Below are 18,331 nucleotides of genomic sequence, written 5' to 3'. Positions count from 1 at the left end.
CCAGGTCAGCCAAGGATGAATAGTGTGACTGTCTCAGAAAACAAAACAAAATTAAAATTAAACGAAACTTTTTTTATGTGTAGCATTGGCTGTTCAAGAACTATCTTGGCAGACCAGGCTGGCCTCGAACTCACGGAGACCCGCCAGCCTCTGCCTCCCCAGATGCTGGGACTAAAGGCATGCGCTACCACCGCCGGGCTAAATGAAGTTTCCCCACCCCCCTGTTTTGATAGGCCTCACACTTTATATTTCTAGCTGGTCTGGAACTCGCTATGTAGACCAGGCTGACCTCAATTCCTGTAGTTCTGCCTGCTTTGGCCTTCCAGTCCTGGGATTAAAGCCACCACGCCTGGCTTGGAGTTATCTGATTTCAAAAACCGAGATTCTGTGTTCGCGCGTGAGCACACTTTAGTTTATAAAGAGATGCGAGTAGCACTTGTCCCAGTTTCTAAGGGAGGCTACGGAGGGTCACGAATTTGGGGCCAGCGTTTGACAACATAGCGATTTCTTGTTTGAAAAAAAAAAGGAAGTGAGAAGCGGTAAAGGATCCCGCCGGGCTACCGGGGCTACAACTGGAGGTATAGCACAAACGCGAGGTTCGAACAGGTGTGGGCGTCTCCGCCAAGGCCTAGGAGCAAAGACATATCCTGCCCCGGGACCTCCAGGTGGCTTTCGGTCTTCCCAGCCGGCTGCCCCACCCATCTCCACTGCACACCTGAAGTTCATCACCGGCCTGTCTCTATTACAGGCAGCCAGGCCGCGCCCTTAGTCCCGAGACACCTGGGACAGAGCCACCGCCCCGCACGCTGGGCGCAGCGCAGGACGCAGAGCGCGACAAGAGGGCGCGCCAGCGCCGGCCAATTCTCATTGGCTTTCTCGGCTGCCAGTCGCCGCCCGCTTGCAGCGGCGGCCGGGCGGGGACTTCCGGCTTGGGAGGAGCGAAGAGCCGGGGGCGGGGCCTCGCGGAGGAGGAAGCAGGCCAACCCGGGCGGCGGCTCACCAGGGCGAACCATGGACAGCCAGGGCAGGAAGGTGGTGGTGTGCGACAACGGCACTGGGGTAAGACCCGGCGGGGTGGCGGGGTGTATGTGCGGGGTGCGCGTGGACCTTTGGCTGCGGGGCTGCGCTGCGGAGGCGCGGGCAGGCGCGCGGGCGGGTTCTCGGGGATACGCCGGCGGGGGCGCAGGCGGGCGGGGGCGCGGGCCGGCCCTGAGCCGGTGGCCCGGAGCTAGATTCCCCGCCGTGCACCCGAAGGCGGCGAGGCCGCTCCCCACACGCCCCCCGAGCATCCGCCCTCGCCCGGCGCCCGGAGGACTGTGAGCCTGTGTGGGTCTGGGTGATGGTGGGCCGGATTCCTGGGTGCCGAGGAGGTCTCCATTTCCGAGCCTCGCCTGTGTCCACACAAGACCCAGCGGCGGCCTTCCTCTTCCTGTGTAGCTGAAGATGCCGAGTGCGAGGCAGGAAACGGGTTCCGCAGAGAAAAGGAGAAGTGCTGTCAGGCCCCGGGCCTCTCGGCCCTAGCTCTCTGCTTGCGGTCTGCCCCAAGAGAGTGTGTGGGCTGTCCTTGTCGCCCGTGGTTTTGAGGGACGATCAGCAGCTCCTGCTTTACCCTTTGCTCTGCATGCAACCCCTCATAGACCTTCGTCTCTGGGGGAAGACTTGGGAGACCTAGGATCTCCCCAGTTAATTTTAGTGGGAAGTGGATCAGTCCCTGCTTTCCTTTACTTACTTACTTACTTACTTATTTATTTAGTTAGTTAGTTATTTAGTTATTTATTTATTTTCCTCTTTAAGTGGAGGACACAGACGTTAGTCTTAAAGATCCTAAAATTGTCAAAGTCAGATTGAAGCCCGGCAGTGGTGGCTCACGACTTTTAATTCCAGTCCTCTGGAGGCAGAGGCAGGCGAATCTCTGTTAGTTGTAGGCCAGACTGGTCTATGAATCGAGTTCCAGGATAACCAGAACTGATATACAGATCAACCCTGTCTCAAAACAACAGCCCCCCCCCCCAACAACAACAACAAACTATTTGCAAGTGCTTTCTTTCTGTCTCCTTTAAAAAATGTGTTTGGAGTATCAAAGTCCCAATTTTGAAGATGAAAATGTTTCTTTTGAATGAATTCTTTACTGATCTCTATTTTAGTGTTGCAACATTTTGTGACTTTTTGGTCACATAAGAATTAAAGTAGATTTTACTTGAACTATCGATTTTTGAAGCCATTCTACTTTTCCTTGATGGAATTTATTACAAACTTTGACAATTATTGTACTAATTCATTTAAGTTAAGTTTAAATTGGACTAGAATATAGGCATTGTAATACAAAGGGATGTCCAGTACCACTAGTATGGTGATATGCCTAAGGTTTAGTACCAAATGTTTTTAAGCAAACTCACTTATGTTTGTTCATTAAAGATATTTGTGTTTACAGACTTCATGTAGGGATACATAAAATGTATCTCATTCTTCTAGATAAAGGATAAAGCAATGAAGAAACCTAGAGTTTCATAAAGCTTCTAAATTAATCAGGAAAAAGATTTTTTAAACAAAGGCTGTATTGTTGCACTATATTTAAATTATAAACAGTTAAAATTGTTCTAAAATTCTTGTAAAAGTGCTTATTTAAAAAAATTCTACTTTAGTACCAAAGAGATGATAGCTCAGCAGTTAAGAGCACTTGTTGCTCTTGCAGAGGACCTATATTTGATTCCTAGTATCTGCCTGGCAGCTCATAGCCATCTGTAACTCTAGTTCCAGGGCATCCAGTGCCCTGTTTTGGCCTCAGTGGGTACCAGGCACACAGGTGGTATACATATTAACATGCAAGGAAACACACACACACACACACACACACACACACACACACACACACACACCCCTAAAGTAGAAATGAGTCTTAACAGTGTTGTTAAAAAGGCCTGCAATGGTGGCATAGTTGTTTTTTTGTTTTGTTTTTTTATGCCAGTACTTGGGAGGCAGAGACAGGCAAATCCCTGTGGCTACATAGTGAGACTTCGGATCTTTTTTTTTTTAATCCTGTTCCTTGGTTTAGTAACTATGGCATAATGAATTAGTAACTATGGATTAGTAACTATGGCATAAATGAAAGGAATTAATTCAAACAAAAGGTTTTGTAATTGGTATTACTCTTGTAGATAGTTATAAACAATAATGGCTGTGAATGAAATAGCTCTGATACTTATATCTATTCACCTGATGTCCACATGTGCACCATAGCATGCATTCACCCATACTTTTCACACATGAACCCTCATGTACTCTATACACTCACACACAGTCATGGAATTGTAGACTGAAAATGTTAGTTTATAAGGCAGAGTGCTTGCCTGATGTGTGAGAAACCAGGGAGTCCATCTCCAGCACTATACAAACCAAGTATGGCATATACTTTTATACTTTTAATCCCTACACATAGGAAGTGATTGCAAAAATATCTTAGTCATTAGTTAATGGTGGCTTCATTTACCTTTTCTATACTTTAGGTTTTAAAATGTGGGCTATTTGAGAAGTTGATCTTTTTTTTAATTACTTTTTTATAATGGTGGGGGTGAACCTAAGGATTTGGACATGGAAAATAAATGCTCTTTCTGAGGTGTAGCCCCAGCCATGAGTAGTTGATTTTTTTTAAAGATGTGTTATATTTTTGCATGTATTGGTGTTTTGCTTGCATGTGTGTATCTGTACCATATGTGTGCTTAGAGCCTGAGGGGATTGGATCCTCTGGTACTGGACTCATAGATGATTATGGTATACCATGTGGATATTGGGAGTCAAATCTGAATCCTTTAGCAAGAGCAACCATGCCTCTCCAGCCCCAAGAGATGTTAAATTTTAAATTCCCTCTCATAGGCCCATAATTGGATTCTGAAAGTATAGGTGTGTTCTTTTGATCACATGCTAGATGCTAGACCTGCTCTTTTTTCCCATTATTCACAGCTAGATCCTTGACTCGGCCCAGAGAAAGAAACCTGGTTTCTAGAATAGGGTTTCTGAATTAGCCATTTAGGGTAAAATTCTGCATACCTCTTTAGCTGTGAATTTTGATCCCTTTCAGATTGAGCCAGGTTGCTCATGTTAATATATGGTGCTACCAAACTTTAATATGATTCACCAACAAAATGCAGATTTCCCAAGTGCCTGTCATGTTGCTGGCACAATGCTTAATAAAGTTTGATGATTATACATAGATTTTATAGTGCTAGAAGAACGTTATACTTAAAGTTCACATTTGTAGTTGATTGTAGTCTGTTTCATCAGGCTTCTGATAACTTATATGTTGAAAGTTGAAATTAGGACTATTTTAAGTAAAAACAACAAGAACTTTTGAGTTTCATCTTGTGAAAGGCAATGGCCTAATAGAACAACCACTGGTCTCAAGTAAGAAAGGTACTGTGAAATTAAAATACAAGCACTCACCAATTATTAAGGGAAACGATACAAAACAGATGAGCTCAAATGTGAGTTTAAAATTCCCTGTGAGTGTGATGGAGCATGCCTGTAATTCCAGTGCTTGGGGTGGAGAGGCAGAGGGTTCAGGAATTCTAGATCAGCCTGGACTGTGTGAGGCCTTGTTTCAAAAGACAAGAAAATCCTGCTGGGCGCCATTTCTAGCACTTGGGAGATTAAAGCAGGAAAATCACTACAAATTCAAGGCTAGCCTGGTCTCCAGGGGCCCAGGAATCATTGCACAAGAGGCGATGCGATGGAAGGAAGAGCTCGAGGCAGTGGGTGACCACAAGGAAACGATACTGCTGGACACTAGGACCTCAGCAGTTTCAACAGCATGCACAAGACCCAAGCAAACCCAAGCCAGGCCAAATTCCTGAATGGAGAAGTCGGGCCTGAAGTCCTCCTACCCCTAGCTAAGGAGCTGTTGGGAATTTTTAACTGTTGTCATACATAGCAGGGGGAGAGAGCGACTATTTTCTCTAATAATGTAGCCCCTGATGAGTCAGCCACCCTTTCATGGAAGGCTACATACCCAAGAATATTTGGGGACAGCAGGGTGAATATGATCAAAACATGTACAAAACTAAAAAAAAAAAAAAAAAGGCTAATAAAATATTTAAAAATAAATTAAAAGTGATTTTGAATCTTTTTGTTTGCTTTTATTTTTTCGAGACAGAGTTTCTCTGTGTGTTGCCTTGGCTGTCCTGTAACTCACTATGTAGACCAGGCTGGCCTTGAACTCACAGTTCCACCTGCCTCTGCCTTCTGAGTGGTGGGATTAAAGGCAGGTGCCTAGCTTTGAATCTTTTATATTTAAGGAAGAAGTTGCTTTGATACCTAATGTAGACAGGTCTTTTGTTCCTTTTGCCTGAAGGAATGTTGTACCTCTTATCATTTGATGACTCAGTAGGAAGTAGAGAGCCTGCGTAAACCACAGTGCTACAAAGAAACTATATATGGTAAAATCAGTTTCTTAAACACAGCCTGGAAAGTAAAAGAAAAGGGAAAGAAAAAACAAAACAAAAAACCCTGTGGCACACAGAACTAGTCTTAAAATGATATGACATTCAGGAGAAATGTCAGTGATTAAAATTATACCAAAAGAATAGCATAGAAAAGAATATTTTCTTTATTTTGTTGTATCATGACTCTTAAAAAAATTTTGAGTTAAGCTTGCCTATTAATTTTATGTTGCATTGGATTATTTTGATATTATTGGAGCCTAATACATTCAAATTTGAAATAATGTGAAATAGTATGGCATTTACTGTTCTAGTGGAATGTCTGATATCTTACAGAAATACTGGCACTGTATTCTAAGACAGTGTCTGCTTCCACCAAGCTACCACTTAGGCAGGGTAAGAGTGCGTAGGTGTTGTTGAAAGAAGGGTCTGGAGTCTTGGCAGGCCTCCAGTTTGCCTCATAGCTGAGGACAGCCTTGAACTTCTGGTCCTCCTGCCTCCTCCTCTCATGTATGTGCCACCATGCCAGGTTTAGGCATAAACCAAAGGCTTAGTGCATGATAGGTGAGCACTCTACTACCTGAGCTACAACTCACCCCCAGGAATAGTACTTACTAAGTACTTACTTGTTTTCTATTTATAGTAGCTTTAATTTGAAGTCTAATTTTCCTCCTCCCCCATTCTCTCCTCCTTCTCTTACTCCTGTTTTTGGTAAAGCAGTGTTAGTTTATAATTGTTTGAGGGATCTCGATTTTTGTCTTCTGGGGTGTTTGGAAAGTGTTTTTCCACGTAAATGATACTCGAGCATTTTGAGGGCCTTTGAGCTGATCAGCAGGTGTAGGTGCTTGTTGCCAAGCCTGATAACCTGAGTTTGAGTCCTGAGATCCACATAGAGGAGGGGCAGTATACCAGGGAATTCATATGTGCACAGTTTTTAAAATGTAATTTAAATTTTAAAAAATAATTTTTGTTAATTTTTAAACTTTGTTTTATGGCTGGGCAGTAGTGTTGCATGGCTTTAATCCTCGCACTTGGGAGGCAGAGGCAGGCAGATCTCTGTGAGTTCAAGGCCAGCCTGGTCTACAGAGTAAATTCTAGGACAGGCTCCAAAGCTATAAAGAAATCTGTTTCAACAAAAACAAAAAAAGAAAATTGTTTTGTTTTATGTTTATGGGTGTCACTGGCATCCCTGATGCCCATGGAGGTCAGAAGAGGGCATCAAATTGCCTGGACCTGGAGTACAGATGGTTGTGAACTATATCACAGATGCTGGGAACCCCAGTCCTAGGAAAAGCAGCCTTATCTGCCTTTATTTATTTTATGTTAAATTTATCCCCGTGCTGTAAGTTTTTGTTTCTTTAGTTTCTTCTGGGATATCTTTTTTTTCTGTGCAACTTCTTCTGGCTTTGGAACAATTTGTCTCTTTTCTGTAAGCAAGGGAACCTCATGTATGGCTTAATGTAGCCGTGAGTTTTGCAGCTAATGCTCTTAACACCAGCTCCTAAAAGAATTTTAAGATATTAACTACCCATCTGCACAGTTGTAATCAAAAGATATACTGTAACCCTTTACTTTGCTATTGTGTATATCTGTGAATTGGCAAGGAGACCCATCAATCTTAGGAGTCTCCTCCCTATATCAGGATTTATTTTACTCCTTAGCAGCTCCCCCACCCCCAAACTTATCATCCCTCATGTAACAAAGTTACTCATTTACAGTTGCTATAAACTAGTCCATTCATTATTTTTTTCTTTAGTAGTGCTGGCATTCCAACTTGCCTTTGCATGCTAAGCAACCATTGTTCCACTGAGCTTTATCTTTAGGCAACTTCTGATTTCTTGCTTCCTTCCTTCCTTCCTTCCTTCCTTCCTTCCTTCCTTCCTTCCTTCCTTCCTTCCTTCCTCTCTTTCTTTTTCTTTTCTTTTAAACCAGAACCCAGATTCAGGTACCAGCTTCTAATTTTCTTCGAGACTATTTATACCCATATAAGTGAGCATTTCATCTGGATAAATGGGTACTTTTGACTTGCCTAATGTCTGTATCTGTTAATTTTTGAGTTTTTTTTTTTTTTTTTTTTTTGGCTGTTGTTTTGATTAGCCTTGTTGAAGCTGTGTTGGCCTTGAACTAGTAAGATCTTGCTCCTCAGGGTGCTGGCTTTAAATGCCTTTACCTCTTTGTCTGGCCTTCGTTAAGGTTAAATGTAAGACTTTTGTATTCAAATAGTATTTAAGTTTTGTATATTCAGAATGTATGTGGAAGTTATGATAGTAGGCTGGTGATAATGACAGACTTTATACTAAAATTTGTATATGGTAGGGATATGATGAGAACATTTTTTCTGAATTTTGGTATTATTTCAGCTTAGTTATCAGGTAAGCAGGGGTTTGTCTTGAACATAAGAATGTAATTATTTAGGAGAAGAGTGTGAGATTTTTACATACACACACACACACACACACACACACACACACACTCACATAAATGGGGTGGGGGTGGGGGTGATAGCTCAGGTTGACCTCAAATTTGCAGTCTTTCTGCCTTAGCCTCTGGAGTGTTAGGACTACAAGCATGGGCTGCCACACCCAGCAAGATGCTATTCCTTTCCTCTGTGGTAATTGTTTCCCCAAGTCTTTCTAGGTCACAATAATCAGTTAATTTGACATGACATTGTGGGAATATGAACTAGTTAGTGTTCCTGAATTCTGTTTAACATTCCTTTGGGGATGGAGCATATACTGTCAATTTCAATGCTCAACCATTGTAAAATGAATACGCAGGATATCTGATTATGTCAGCCCTCAGATCACACTGACATATGCCTTCAAAGGTAACCCAAGAGGGATTGTATTGCATTTTTATTTAAGACAAACATTTCACTATAAATAAAGCTTTGTTTGGCCAGGCACTACTATGTAGCTCAGGCTGGTCCAAAACAAAATGTCCTCTTAAATTCTGGGATTACAAGCATGTGCCATCATACCAACTGGTACAGCAATAGGCTTTTAGAAATGTGTACCTATACTTAAAAAGAAGCCCAATAGTGATTAGGATTAAGTTTTGTGAGTTTGGAACAAAACACCTAAATAGTGTGTTTTGTTTAGATTCTGAAAGTAACTATAAACAGATGATAAGAATTAAGATGGTGGTACTGGAGATCTGAAATGTAAGATTAATAAAACCCAGAGACTAATATTGGGGTTCAAGCTTCAAGTGGACGATCAGAAAAGCAAAGCAGCTGGCCACTAGCTCTTTCACTACCTCGGGCTGAAAGGGTTGATCCTGTCTTCACGAGCTCTCCTCCAAGCCTCAGACTGCTGCAGCCTCTCAGTGTGGCTGGAAACTAATCTCACTGGTCTCCTGTCTTTTATAGACCTCTCTAGGCCTGGGATTAAAGTCGTGAGCTCTAATTCTCTTTTAGACTGATTCACTCTTGTGTAGGCCAGGGTGCCTTGAACTCAGATCAATTTGCTTCTGTCTCTTGAGTCCTGGGATTAAAGGTGTGTGCCACTACTGCCTAGTTTTTATAGCTAACTAGTGTGGCTGGCTTTGCATTCTGAACCCTCAGGCACGCTTTATTAAATCATAAATAACTAATATATCACCACATTGAAATTCTTAGTTTCTGACATTTCTCATAATCACTTTTAATCACTTTATAAATCATAATTTTTACATATTCCTAAGGTTCTGTTTAAAAAGAGAAAATTCTGGATAGCAGTATGTTCTAGGGAGTCTATATATAGTTAAATGATTCATTATCATCTCCAAAAGGGTTGCTGTAGAAACAATGAAGGACAACGAAGATGTTTTATATTTTAGAAGAATTGATGAAAGTTCACATTACAGGTTTGTGGAGGTTAGAGGACCACATACAAGAGTCAGTTCTCTCCTTCCACCTTGTGGGTCCCAGGAATTAAACTCGGGTCATTATCAAGTTCCTTTACCCACTGAACCATCTTATGGGCCAGGACATTGGTATTTTCTATCCACTTTGGAAATCGATATGGTGATTCCTCACAAGACTATAAATACATAACAGCTGAAAGAGATGGAGTTATTGGTAAAGTACTTGCCTTGTAGCCGGGTGTTGGTGGCCCCCTGCCTTTAATCCCAGCACGAGGGAGGCAGAGGCAGGAGGATTTCTTGTGAGTTTGAGGCCAGCCTCGTCTACAGAACAAGTTCTAGAACAGGCTCCAAAGCAATACAGAGAAACTGTGTCTTGAAAAATCAAAAAAAAAAAAAAAAAAAAAAAAAAAAAAGAAAAAGGGTACTTTCCCTTGCAAGCGTGAGGGCCTGAGTCCAGTCCCTAGAACCCTGTACAAATGATGATTTGTGATTGCAATTCCAATGCTGCAGAGGCAGAGACTGGGGGTACCCTGGGCTTACTGACCAGCCAGTCTACTAGGTAAGCCATAGCCAATAACTCCATCTCAAAGAAGGAGGGTATTTTTGTTTGTTTGTTTGTTTATTATTGAGGCGGTTTGAGGCAGCCCCAATTTGTGTACAGCCCTGGCTGTCCTGGGACTGCCTCTGTAGACCATGCTGGCTTCAAACTCAAAGATCTGTTTGCCTCTGTCTCATGAGTGCTGGGATTAAAGGCATATACCACTGTGCCTTGCTGAAGGTGGACATTTTTTGAGGATGACAATGGAGGTCCCCTGTGGTGTCTGCATGGATGCATATGGACACATGTACATACTTGCTTTCAAAAGATAAAAAATAGATCTAGGCCAGGTACTGGTGTTGCATGCCTTTAATCTCAGCACTCTGAAGGCAGAGGCAGGTATATTTTTGTGAGTTCAAGGCCAGTTTGGCCTACAGAATGAGTTCCAGGACAGCTAGGGCTTCTTGAAAAAGAAGAAAAAAGAACTAAACTATACGTGACACAGTCATAATACTCTGAATATTCACCTGAATGTCAACAGATAAATAACTGTATTGATTGCTGCATTGTTCATAATAGCCAACAAATGAATTGATTAAAATATTCTGGATAGTCACAGTAGAATTTCAGCCCTAAAGAATGAAATTATTATGTCATTTGCAGGAAAACGGATGCAATCAGAGATTGTATTAAGTGGAAAAAGTCAGATTTGAAAAACAATACCATCTTTTTGGTCATTTTTGGATCATACATTTTCATAGATTTGTTTTTAGATGCGCTTTTTTTTTTTTTTTTAAACATGTCATGAAAGTAGAAGTGAAACAGCCAACAGAAGGCACTAGCAGGAGGAAGGAAAAACCCTGTCTCGAAACTATCAAGAAGTAAATGCCTCTATAAGATTAGGCTGTGGGCAAGCCTGTGGGTATTTTCATGATAGTGATTGATTGGAGAGGACCCATTGTGTGTGGTGCTGTCTGTGGGTGGTGGTCCTGGGTTCTATAAGAAAGCAGCTGAGCAAGCCATGAAGTGCAAGCCAGTGTTAGTGCTCCTTGGTGGCCTCTGCATCAGCTCTTGCCTGCGGATTCCAGTCCTGTTTGAGTTCCAGTCCTGAGACTTCCCTCAGTGATGGACTATGATGTGGAAGTGTAAGTCAAATAAACCCTTTCCTCCCCAAGTTGCTTTGATACTGGTGTTTCTTTAGGGCAAAAGTAACCCTAATTGATACAAGCTCTGAAAGTACTTGGTACAAAGGAGAACTTAAAGAGATGATGCTAGAAATAGAATGGTGACTACCTTGGATGGCTTGAAAGCAAAGTGATGTTTTCTGCTGTTTTTAAATCCTTGGATGCTAACCCACTCTCTGTTTCCTTCCAGTTTGTGAAGTGTGGATATGCAGGCTCTAACTTTCCGGAACACATCTTCCCAGCTTTGGTTGGAAGACCTATTATCAGATCAACCACCAAAGTGGGAAACATTGAAATCAAGGTAATGTTTTATTCATTGTTAAATAATCCTGAGGGTGTGTGATCTTTGAATTAAGTAGTGTAAAGTACAATGTCAGGAAAAGCAGAGAACAGAACTTCTCATGATTTTAACATATAGTAGTAACACCTCAACTAAGGCAAAAAACCCTGAAGTTAATCTTATCTTTTTGTTTATGGGTAGCATGGTGCCATTCTGATGTGGAGTATAAAACATCAGCTTTAAAATTAGGAACAAAATTGATACATATTGATATGTTGTCTTAGTGTCTGAGACTTGGAGGTTTTCTCTCCCATGTTTCCATAGGCTGACCCTCCTACTCTCTCAGTCAAGAAAACCCAGAAGTCTAGTCTTGGTTCCTCTTCTCACTATTACTGTTGGTTTTCATAATGTATGGGAGGAAGCCAGGCAGGCCTTTATTTGCTCTCACACTTAATTGTCTTACCGTAATGGAAGAGGAACCAAATACTTTACATGAGAGATGAGTGACTCAACAAAATTTTATCCCACTGCACTAAAATTCAAGCAGGAGTCACATTATTTTATAAGAAACAGAGTAATTAAAAGAGCAACGAATCGACTTTACATTCTTCAGGTGGTCCGGTCCAGATAATATAAAACAGTAGAATTTTGGGGGCTTTTTTTAAATCGAGGCTTTATTTTTAAATAGTTAATATTGTGTGGTGTTGTTTGGACAATGTTTGGCAAGACTTAGGATGTACATCTTTGGACATTTCTTTGAAGTGCTGAGAAAGGTGATAGTAGGTGATAAATAGATAATAGAGATTTGCTGTGTTCTAGGGCGTATTGTGGGAGCTAGAGAATTGAGTTATGTAATAAACAAAAATACACATGGAAACTTGGGTTCTATATTTGTTTTAAAAACCTAAAACTGATTTCTGGCCTTTGGTAGGTCTCAGTAAGCAGTTCACTCAGTATAAGACATTTCAGGAAAGGCCTTTTGGGAAATTTTGTTCTTTTTCCCTTTTTATAAATTTTTATTCTGATTGAATTTTGCCTTTGTTCTTTTTCTTTTTTTTTTTTTCTTTTTTTTTCTTTTTTGAGACAAGGTCTTACTATGTAGCCTTGGCTGGTTTTGAACTCAGAGAGCCTGCATGCATCAGAAAGCCTGGCAAATTCTGTCTTGAAAGAACTTAAAATTCAGCTAATGTGATGAAAAACTGAGTGTAAATAATGCATTTTTTTTAGTGTCTGGCTTTTAAACATTTTTTTATGGATGATAACATTTTTGAGGCTCAGAGAAATATATGTAGCCATTTTTACTATCCAGCAGGACAAAAACAACACATTTCTTCTTACCTATTTTCTTGCCAAGTAATAAAAATTAACAGTTTTCTTGTGAGACATTTTCCAGGGACTATCCCAGTAGTGATTGCTGATACAGTTTGTCATTCTGTTTTTACTTCAGTTCTTTTCAGACTGCTGTCTTTCAAGTTAAATTGCTTTTCCTTTCACTTGAATACTTTAGATAAACACTCCTGAACTAACTCTTACCTACTCAGCTAGACTCTGTGTTTTCCATGTTTTTCTTAATTGAGGTTCTTAAATTCGATGAACTAAAGTTTGACTTTTTTGGAATTCCTGTACTTAGATAATTGACATATATTGTAAGTCTTGTTAGTTAAAATGTGGTAGACTAAGACAATGGACATTTAAATCATTTAGTTAATTTTCATATAGGAGCAATTACTGACCATGTTCATTTGGCCCTGATAATTAACACCATAAGATATAATAGTACTGCATCTGATCTCAGCCTAATTGTCTCTGTTGCTTGTATGTTTAAACCTTTCAGTGAGGATTTTATGTAGGCCTTTTCTGACTCTTGCTTCTACCTTCTCTCTCTTCACCTTTCTTGACCTGTTGAAGTAGAATAACAAAAAGATGGTAAGTGAGGTTACACACATGCTCTTTTGTTTTCCACTTTTGCTTGGTGGGACAGTAGTTGTTGTTTTGTGTCCCTTTAGTTTTGGGGAGGGGGAATATCCATCTTTGTTTTAAGTACTTTAATTTTTAACTTTTTTCATTTCTTCAGTTTGGTAGCAACTAATAAGTCCTATACTTCTGATTGCATACAATGAACCAAACAAGAACTAATTACTAACATAGTTTTGAATTATTTTCCTTATTTTTTGTAGATGAATGTTATAATTAAAATGGAATGTGGTGTGCATAATACAGAAATGGAGTAGCTATGTAATACAGATAGAAAATGGGTTAATTTGTTACATTTGGAGGCTTAGTTTATTGATTGGTGTTACTGAGTGCATATATTTGCAATCAGTATGATAACATACATATTTGGTAAACTGAGTAAAATTTTAATGTATACATGAATATAAGTGAAAAAAGTAATAAAAGAAAATCTTGTTTCCATGTCATCCTTGCTGATGAGTAGATTTGACATTCTCTAAGGATAAATAAGAAAAAAAATAACATACCTATCAGGCTTTCCCACACACAGAGAGATGAGTAAGTACCATTGTGTAGTCCCTTCCTTTTATAAAACAAACTAGAGGCTTGCTGGGCCTATCCCAGACATTTTACTGTGTTATTACATTTTTCTATGGTAGACTTTAAGTCTGGAAACTCTTAATTTTTTTTTTTTTTTGTAAATAAAAGAACATGCATTAACTTAAATACTAAAGAGATTTTTAGAAAGGCTGTACTTGTAGAGAATAGTATAGGGATAATTTTAAAGTTCTTTTTAAATCAGAAATAGAATGTCTAATTGGTGTTATAAACGTATTTGTTCTTTCAGTATAAAAGTAAGGTGCTTGTTATGCTGGGTAAAGAGAAAGAACATGATGTGAGATGTAACCTGCACGCCAGTCTTACACTTTCCTGGTTTGAGAAACTTTCCTTCTAGGAATGTAATTGTTTAAAGCTTGTATTTTTTTCTATTTTCTAGTTCAGAGTGACATTGTTCAAAATCATTATTTGCAAATATAATCTACCCTAAATAAATAGCTTTAACCCAGTAACTCAGTCACTATGAGTTTAGGTACCAGATGAGGTTTAGGCTTTAAGTCCAGTGGTGGGCAACAGTAAAAAGTCAAGGTTGCTCTGAATATTTCCTGTTTGGTTCTAAAGGGAGAAATTTGGTTGGTTGTTTGGTTTTGTTTTTTTGAGACAGGATTTGTCTGTAGCTATCCTTGGCTATCCTGGAACTTGATCTGTACCAGGCTAGCCTTGAACTCATAGAGATCTGCCTGACTCTGCCTTCCTAGTGCAGGGACTACAGATGTGTGCCACCACTGCCTAGCTAGGTTATTAGCATTTTTGACATTTGAAAGTTGAAAAGTTCTAAGGGAGAATTTTTATATGGTCTAGGTTGTTTGATTAGTTTTTTTTTTTCCCCCTCAGACAGGGTTTGTAAAGCTTAGCTGGCCTCACACTTACTGTGGAGCCTAGGATAGCCTTGAGCTACTGATCTTCCTGCCTTGGTCTCTTTGGTTTTGGTTTTGGTTTTGGTTTTCCTAGACAGAGTTTCTGTGTGTATCCCTGACTGTCCTAGAAGTGACTCTGTAGACCAATGCCGCACTCTCTTGAGTTTTGGAATTACAAGATTGTGTCTCTTCTCCTGGCTGCTTGTGTTTTAATCTCCCTATGTAGCCAGACTGAGCTTGAACTCTGACAGTCTTCATCTTCCTCATCTTCCTACCTAGGCCTTTGGGGAACTAAGATTCTAAGTGTGTGCCACAATGCCTGTCAGTCGTCACTTGTTTTTTGAGACAAAGTCTCATATATCTCCAGCTGGCCTTGAACCTCTGATCCTCTTTCCTCTACCCCCCTCCCCAAGTTCTATGAATACAGGTTGCCATCATGCCTGATCTTAGGCTAGGCTGGGGATGGAACCCAGGGCTTTCATGCATGCTGGGCAAGCGCTACACCAGCTGTGCAACATCTCTGGCCTGTCTGGGGGTTTAAAAATAATTTTGTGAACAAATTTTTCATTTAAGTCCCTTGAACTCCTACATTTCCATTTTTAAATGTCCCTTTTTGTTCAGAGGGGACTAAGGATACTCAGTATCAGATGTCCCTTTCAGTTACTAGTACATAATATGTGTGGCCCTAGAAGACTTATGAGGCTTTTATTTTGAGTTGCATAAGGTCCAGTATCTATAAGCCTCTGTTTTTTTTTTTTTTTTTTGTTGTTGTTGAGTTTTTGTTTGTTTGGGGTTTTGTTTTTGTTGTTGTTGTTTTTTTTTCAATTTATTTAACTTTATTTTATGTGCATTGGTGTGAAGATGTCCAGTTCCCTGAAACTGAAGTTACAGACAGTTGTGAGTTGCCATGTGGGTGCTCGGAGTTGAACCGGGTCCTCTGGAAGAGCAGCCAGTGCTCTTAACCACTGAGATATCTCTCCAGCCCAGTGTTTTTTTTTTTTTTTTTTTTTGTTTTTTTTTGTTTTTTTTTTGTTGTTGTTGTTGTTTGGTTTTGGTTTTCTGAGACAGGGTTTCTCTGTGTAGACCTGGCTAGCCTTGAACTCAGAGATCCACCTGTCTCTGCCTCCTAGCACTGGGATTAAAGGTGTTCGCAAACCATCACCACCCACCAAAAAGCCTCTGTTCTTAAGAATAAAAATAAGTATTCTGTTGAAATTGGAACATTCTCTAAATTCTTTGAAATAATAGTGATTACCAACCAATTGTCTAAATCAGTTGTCTTGTTAATACATTGAAAAATACATTTAACAAAAATTGGAATGAAATTATACTTGTTAATAGTCAAAAGTAGCATATTTTTGCAGGTGTAGATTTTTTTCCCTTTATTTTCAATTAAGAAGTGTTTAGCACATACAGCTATGTTAAACAGGTTTTACAGACCCTCCTTATACCTGTCACCTAGATTCCAGTATTAATATTTGTTATTCTAAACCAGGAGTAGAGGTGCATACCTTCAATCCTACTGCAATCCCAGCACTGGGGAGTCAGAGGCAGGCGGATGGCTGTATGTTTGAGGCCAGCCTGGTTTACATGTAGAGTTCCAGGACAGCCAGGGCTACCTAGAGGGATCCTGTCTCAAAACAAAACACTTATTATTGTGATTAACTACATAACCTTTTCATCAAAATGCCTTGGTTTGTTTGGTTTTTGTTTTTTATTTTTGTATTTTGGTTTGTGTTGGCTTTTTGTTGTTTGTGGTTTTGTTTTTGATGTTTCACTAAGTTACAGATACTAGTATACTTATCCCTAAAAACTTCATCATGCATGCCTTTACCCAGAGTTCACAAATATAGATCTTTCCAGTTTTTCATTTTTTTCCTGAAGATTCTGAGTAGTAAATAGTCAAGGAACTTGAGTGTTAGTTTTGGGAAAATTGACTTTATAAGAAATTAGTTGCAATTGAAAGTTTTAGTGAACTTTTTTCGCTTATGCCATTAATATATCTTCTAGAAATCTGGGTTTTAATAGACTCCTTATCCTGGTCTTCAAGTTTAAAACTACTTTTCTGAGACATTTCTAGTTCTGGTTTTTTTTTTTTTCTCCTCCAGCACTGCAGATTGAATTCCTAGGGCCTTACATATGCTAGGCAAGAACCCTACAGTGCATTACAGCCCCACCTCTAAAAGTCATATTTTTTTAAAACTTCATTTTACATCTTTTCATGTTGGTTTTGCAATTTCTTTTCTTCATTTCCCTTTCATTTGAACTTTTATTATACCAAATAGCAGCTATTTCTGATACTAAGTTTTAATTGGATTCATCAACATAGAAATGTCTGGATTACTGATTTCTAAAACATTTAATTAAGACATTGTTTGCCTTTTTATGCATACAAAGTTTGATTTTCCCCCCCTAATGTGGGCCACCTTAAATATGCTCTCATTGGAGACAGGTTGTGAGTATTGTGCATCATGAAAGATAGCATTGACCATGAGATACCTTTAAAGGAGCTGTCTTAACTCGTACAATACAGATAAACATTTTGAAGTCTGAAGTCTGTTAAATCGTGTGTGTGTGTGTGTGTGTGTGTGTGTGAGAGAGAGAGAGAGAGAGAGAGAGAGAGAGAGACGTTGTCATAGAGGAATGAAGAATCATGATTTTTGCATCTACATTGATATAAATCATGTTGATAGTAGAAAGAAATGTGCTTGTGTGCATTGAGCATTTTCAAGTTTTCCTCCTTGATGTGCTATTTCACATATCACAGGACTTATTTTTTGAACATTTGAGCAAAAGAAACAGATGAAACCTTATACAAAACCCTTGAAAATATGAAAATATGGGGTTTATTTGTGCTAATGCTCTTCTTTTGGGGACATGTATTAAAGGTAAGGTCAGTTTATTGATTTAAACACATAGTACATAAAATATTGATTAAACTTTGTAAACTGTTCTTGAAAGAAAAGAGTTTTAACTTTGGAGTAAAAAACTTGATCTACAAGTCCCAGAAAAATTAAAATTCAGTTATTCCCAAGTTTTCTAAAATCCGGAATATAATTTTATATAGGGTCTTTATGTAAAACTTTGACTGTTTTAAAGCTTTGCCATCCCATCTTCTAGGATCTTATGGTCGGTGATGAGGCAAGTGAATTGCGCTCAATGTTGGAAGTTAATTACCCCATGGAGAATGGCATAGTACGAAATTGGGATGACATGAAACACCTGTGGGACTACACATTTGGACCAGAGAAACTCAATATAGATACCAGAAACTGCAAAATTTTGCTCACAGAACCTCCTATGAATCCAACCAAAAACAGGGAGAAGATTGTAGAGGTAAGTTGATGAACTGCATATCCATATGTATCTCAGTGGTAGAATGTTAATCAGAATTTTCTTGTTGCTTCTACTGCTAAGGATAAATAAAAGCAACCATTCTTCCCAGATCCTTATTTTGCATTTACTACAGATTGAGGGTTGCTCTTCTGAAATCTGAAATGTTTTGATCATGTTTATGATGCTCATGAAATTTTGCATTGTGGGACATAAAATTTGGATTTTTGGATAAGGGTATTCACCTGGTAAATAGGCAAATATTTCAAATTTAAAATCCGAGATCTCTC

At 39.5% G+C, this 18,331-nt stretch overlaps 1 protein-coding gene across 6 annotated transcripts in view; it reads left to right on the top strand.

The window, feature by feature from the left end:
* Nucleotides 1-896: 896 nt before the first annotated feature.
* Actr2 (actin related protein 2) overlaps nt 897-18,331 on the top strand; it is a 40,212-nt gene continuing 22,777 nt past the window's right edge. The window contains exons 1-4 of one of the 6 annotated variants that reach the window (XM_051200479.1): nt 897-1,059; nt 11,191-11,301; nt 13,192-13,206; nt 17,829-18,044. In XM_051200479.1, coding sequence (XP_051056436.1) covers nt 1,012-1,059; nt 11,191-11,301; nt 13,192-13,206; nt 17,829-18,044 — 390 coding nt within the window. In that variant the 5' untranslated portion in view covers nt 897-1,011. Of the gene's footprint in view, nt 1,060-1,307; nt 1,327-11,190; nt 11,302-13,188; nt 13,207-17,828; nt 18,045-18,331 lie in introns of those variants that run through there. The other 5 variants (XM_051200482.1, XM_051200483.1, XM_051200481.1 and 2 more) reach the window with 5 other exon arrangements.

The sequence above is a fragment of the Phodopus roborovskii genome, unplaced genomic scaffold (genome assembly GCF_943737965.1).
Source record: "Phodopus roborovskii unplaced genomic scaffold, PHOROB, whole genome shotgun sequence".
NCBI lineage: Eukaryota > Metazoa > Chordata > Mammalia > Rodentia > Cricetidae > Phodopus > Phodopus roborovskii.
The sequence above is the reverse complement of the archived record's forward strand: the minus strand, read 5'-3'. Positions and strand labels throughout refer to the sequence as shown.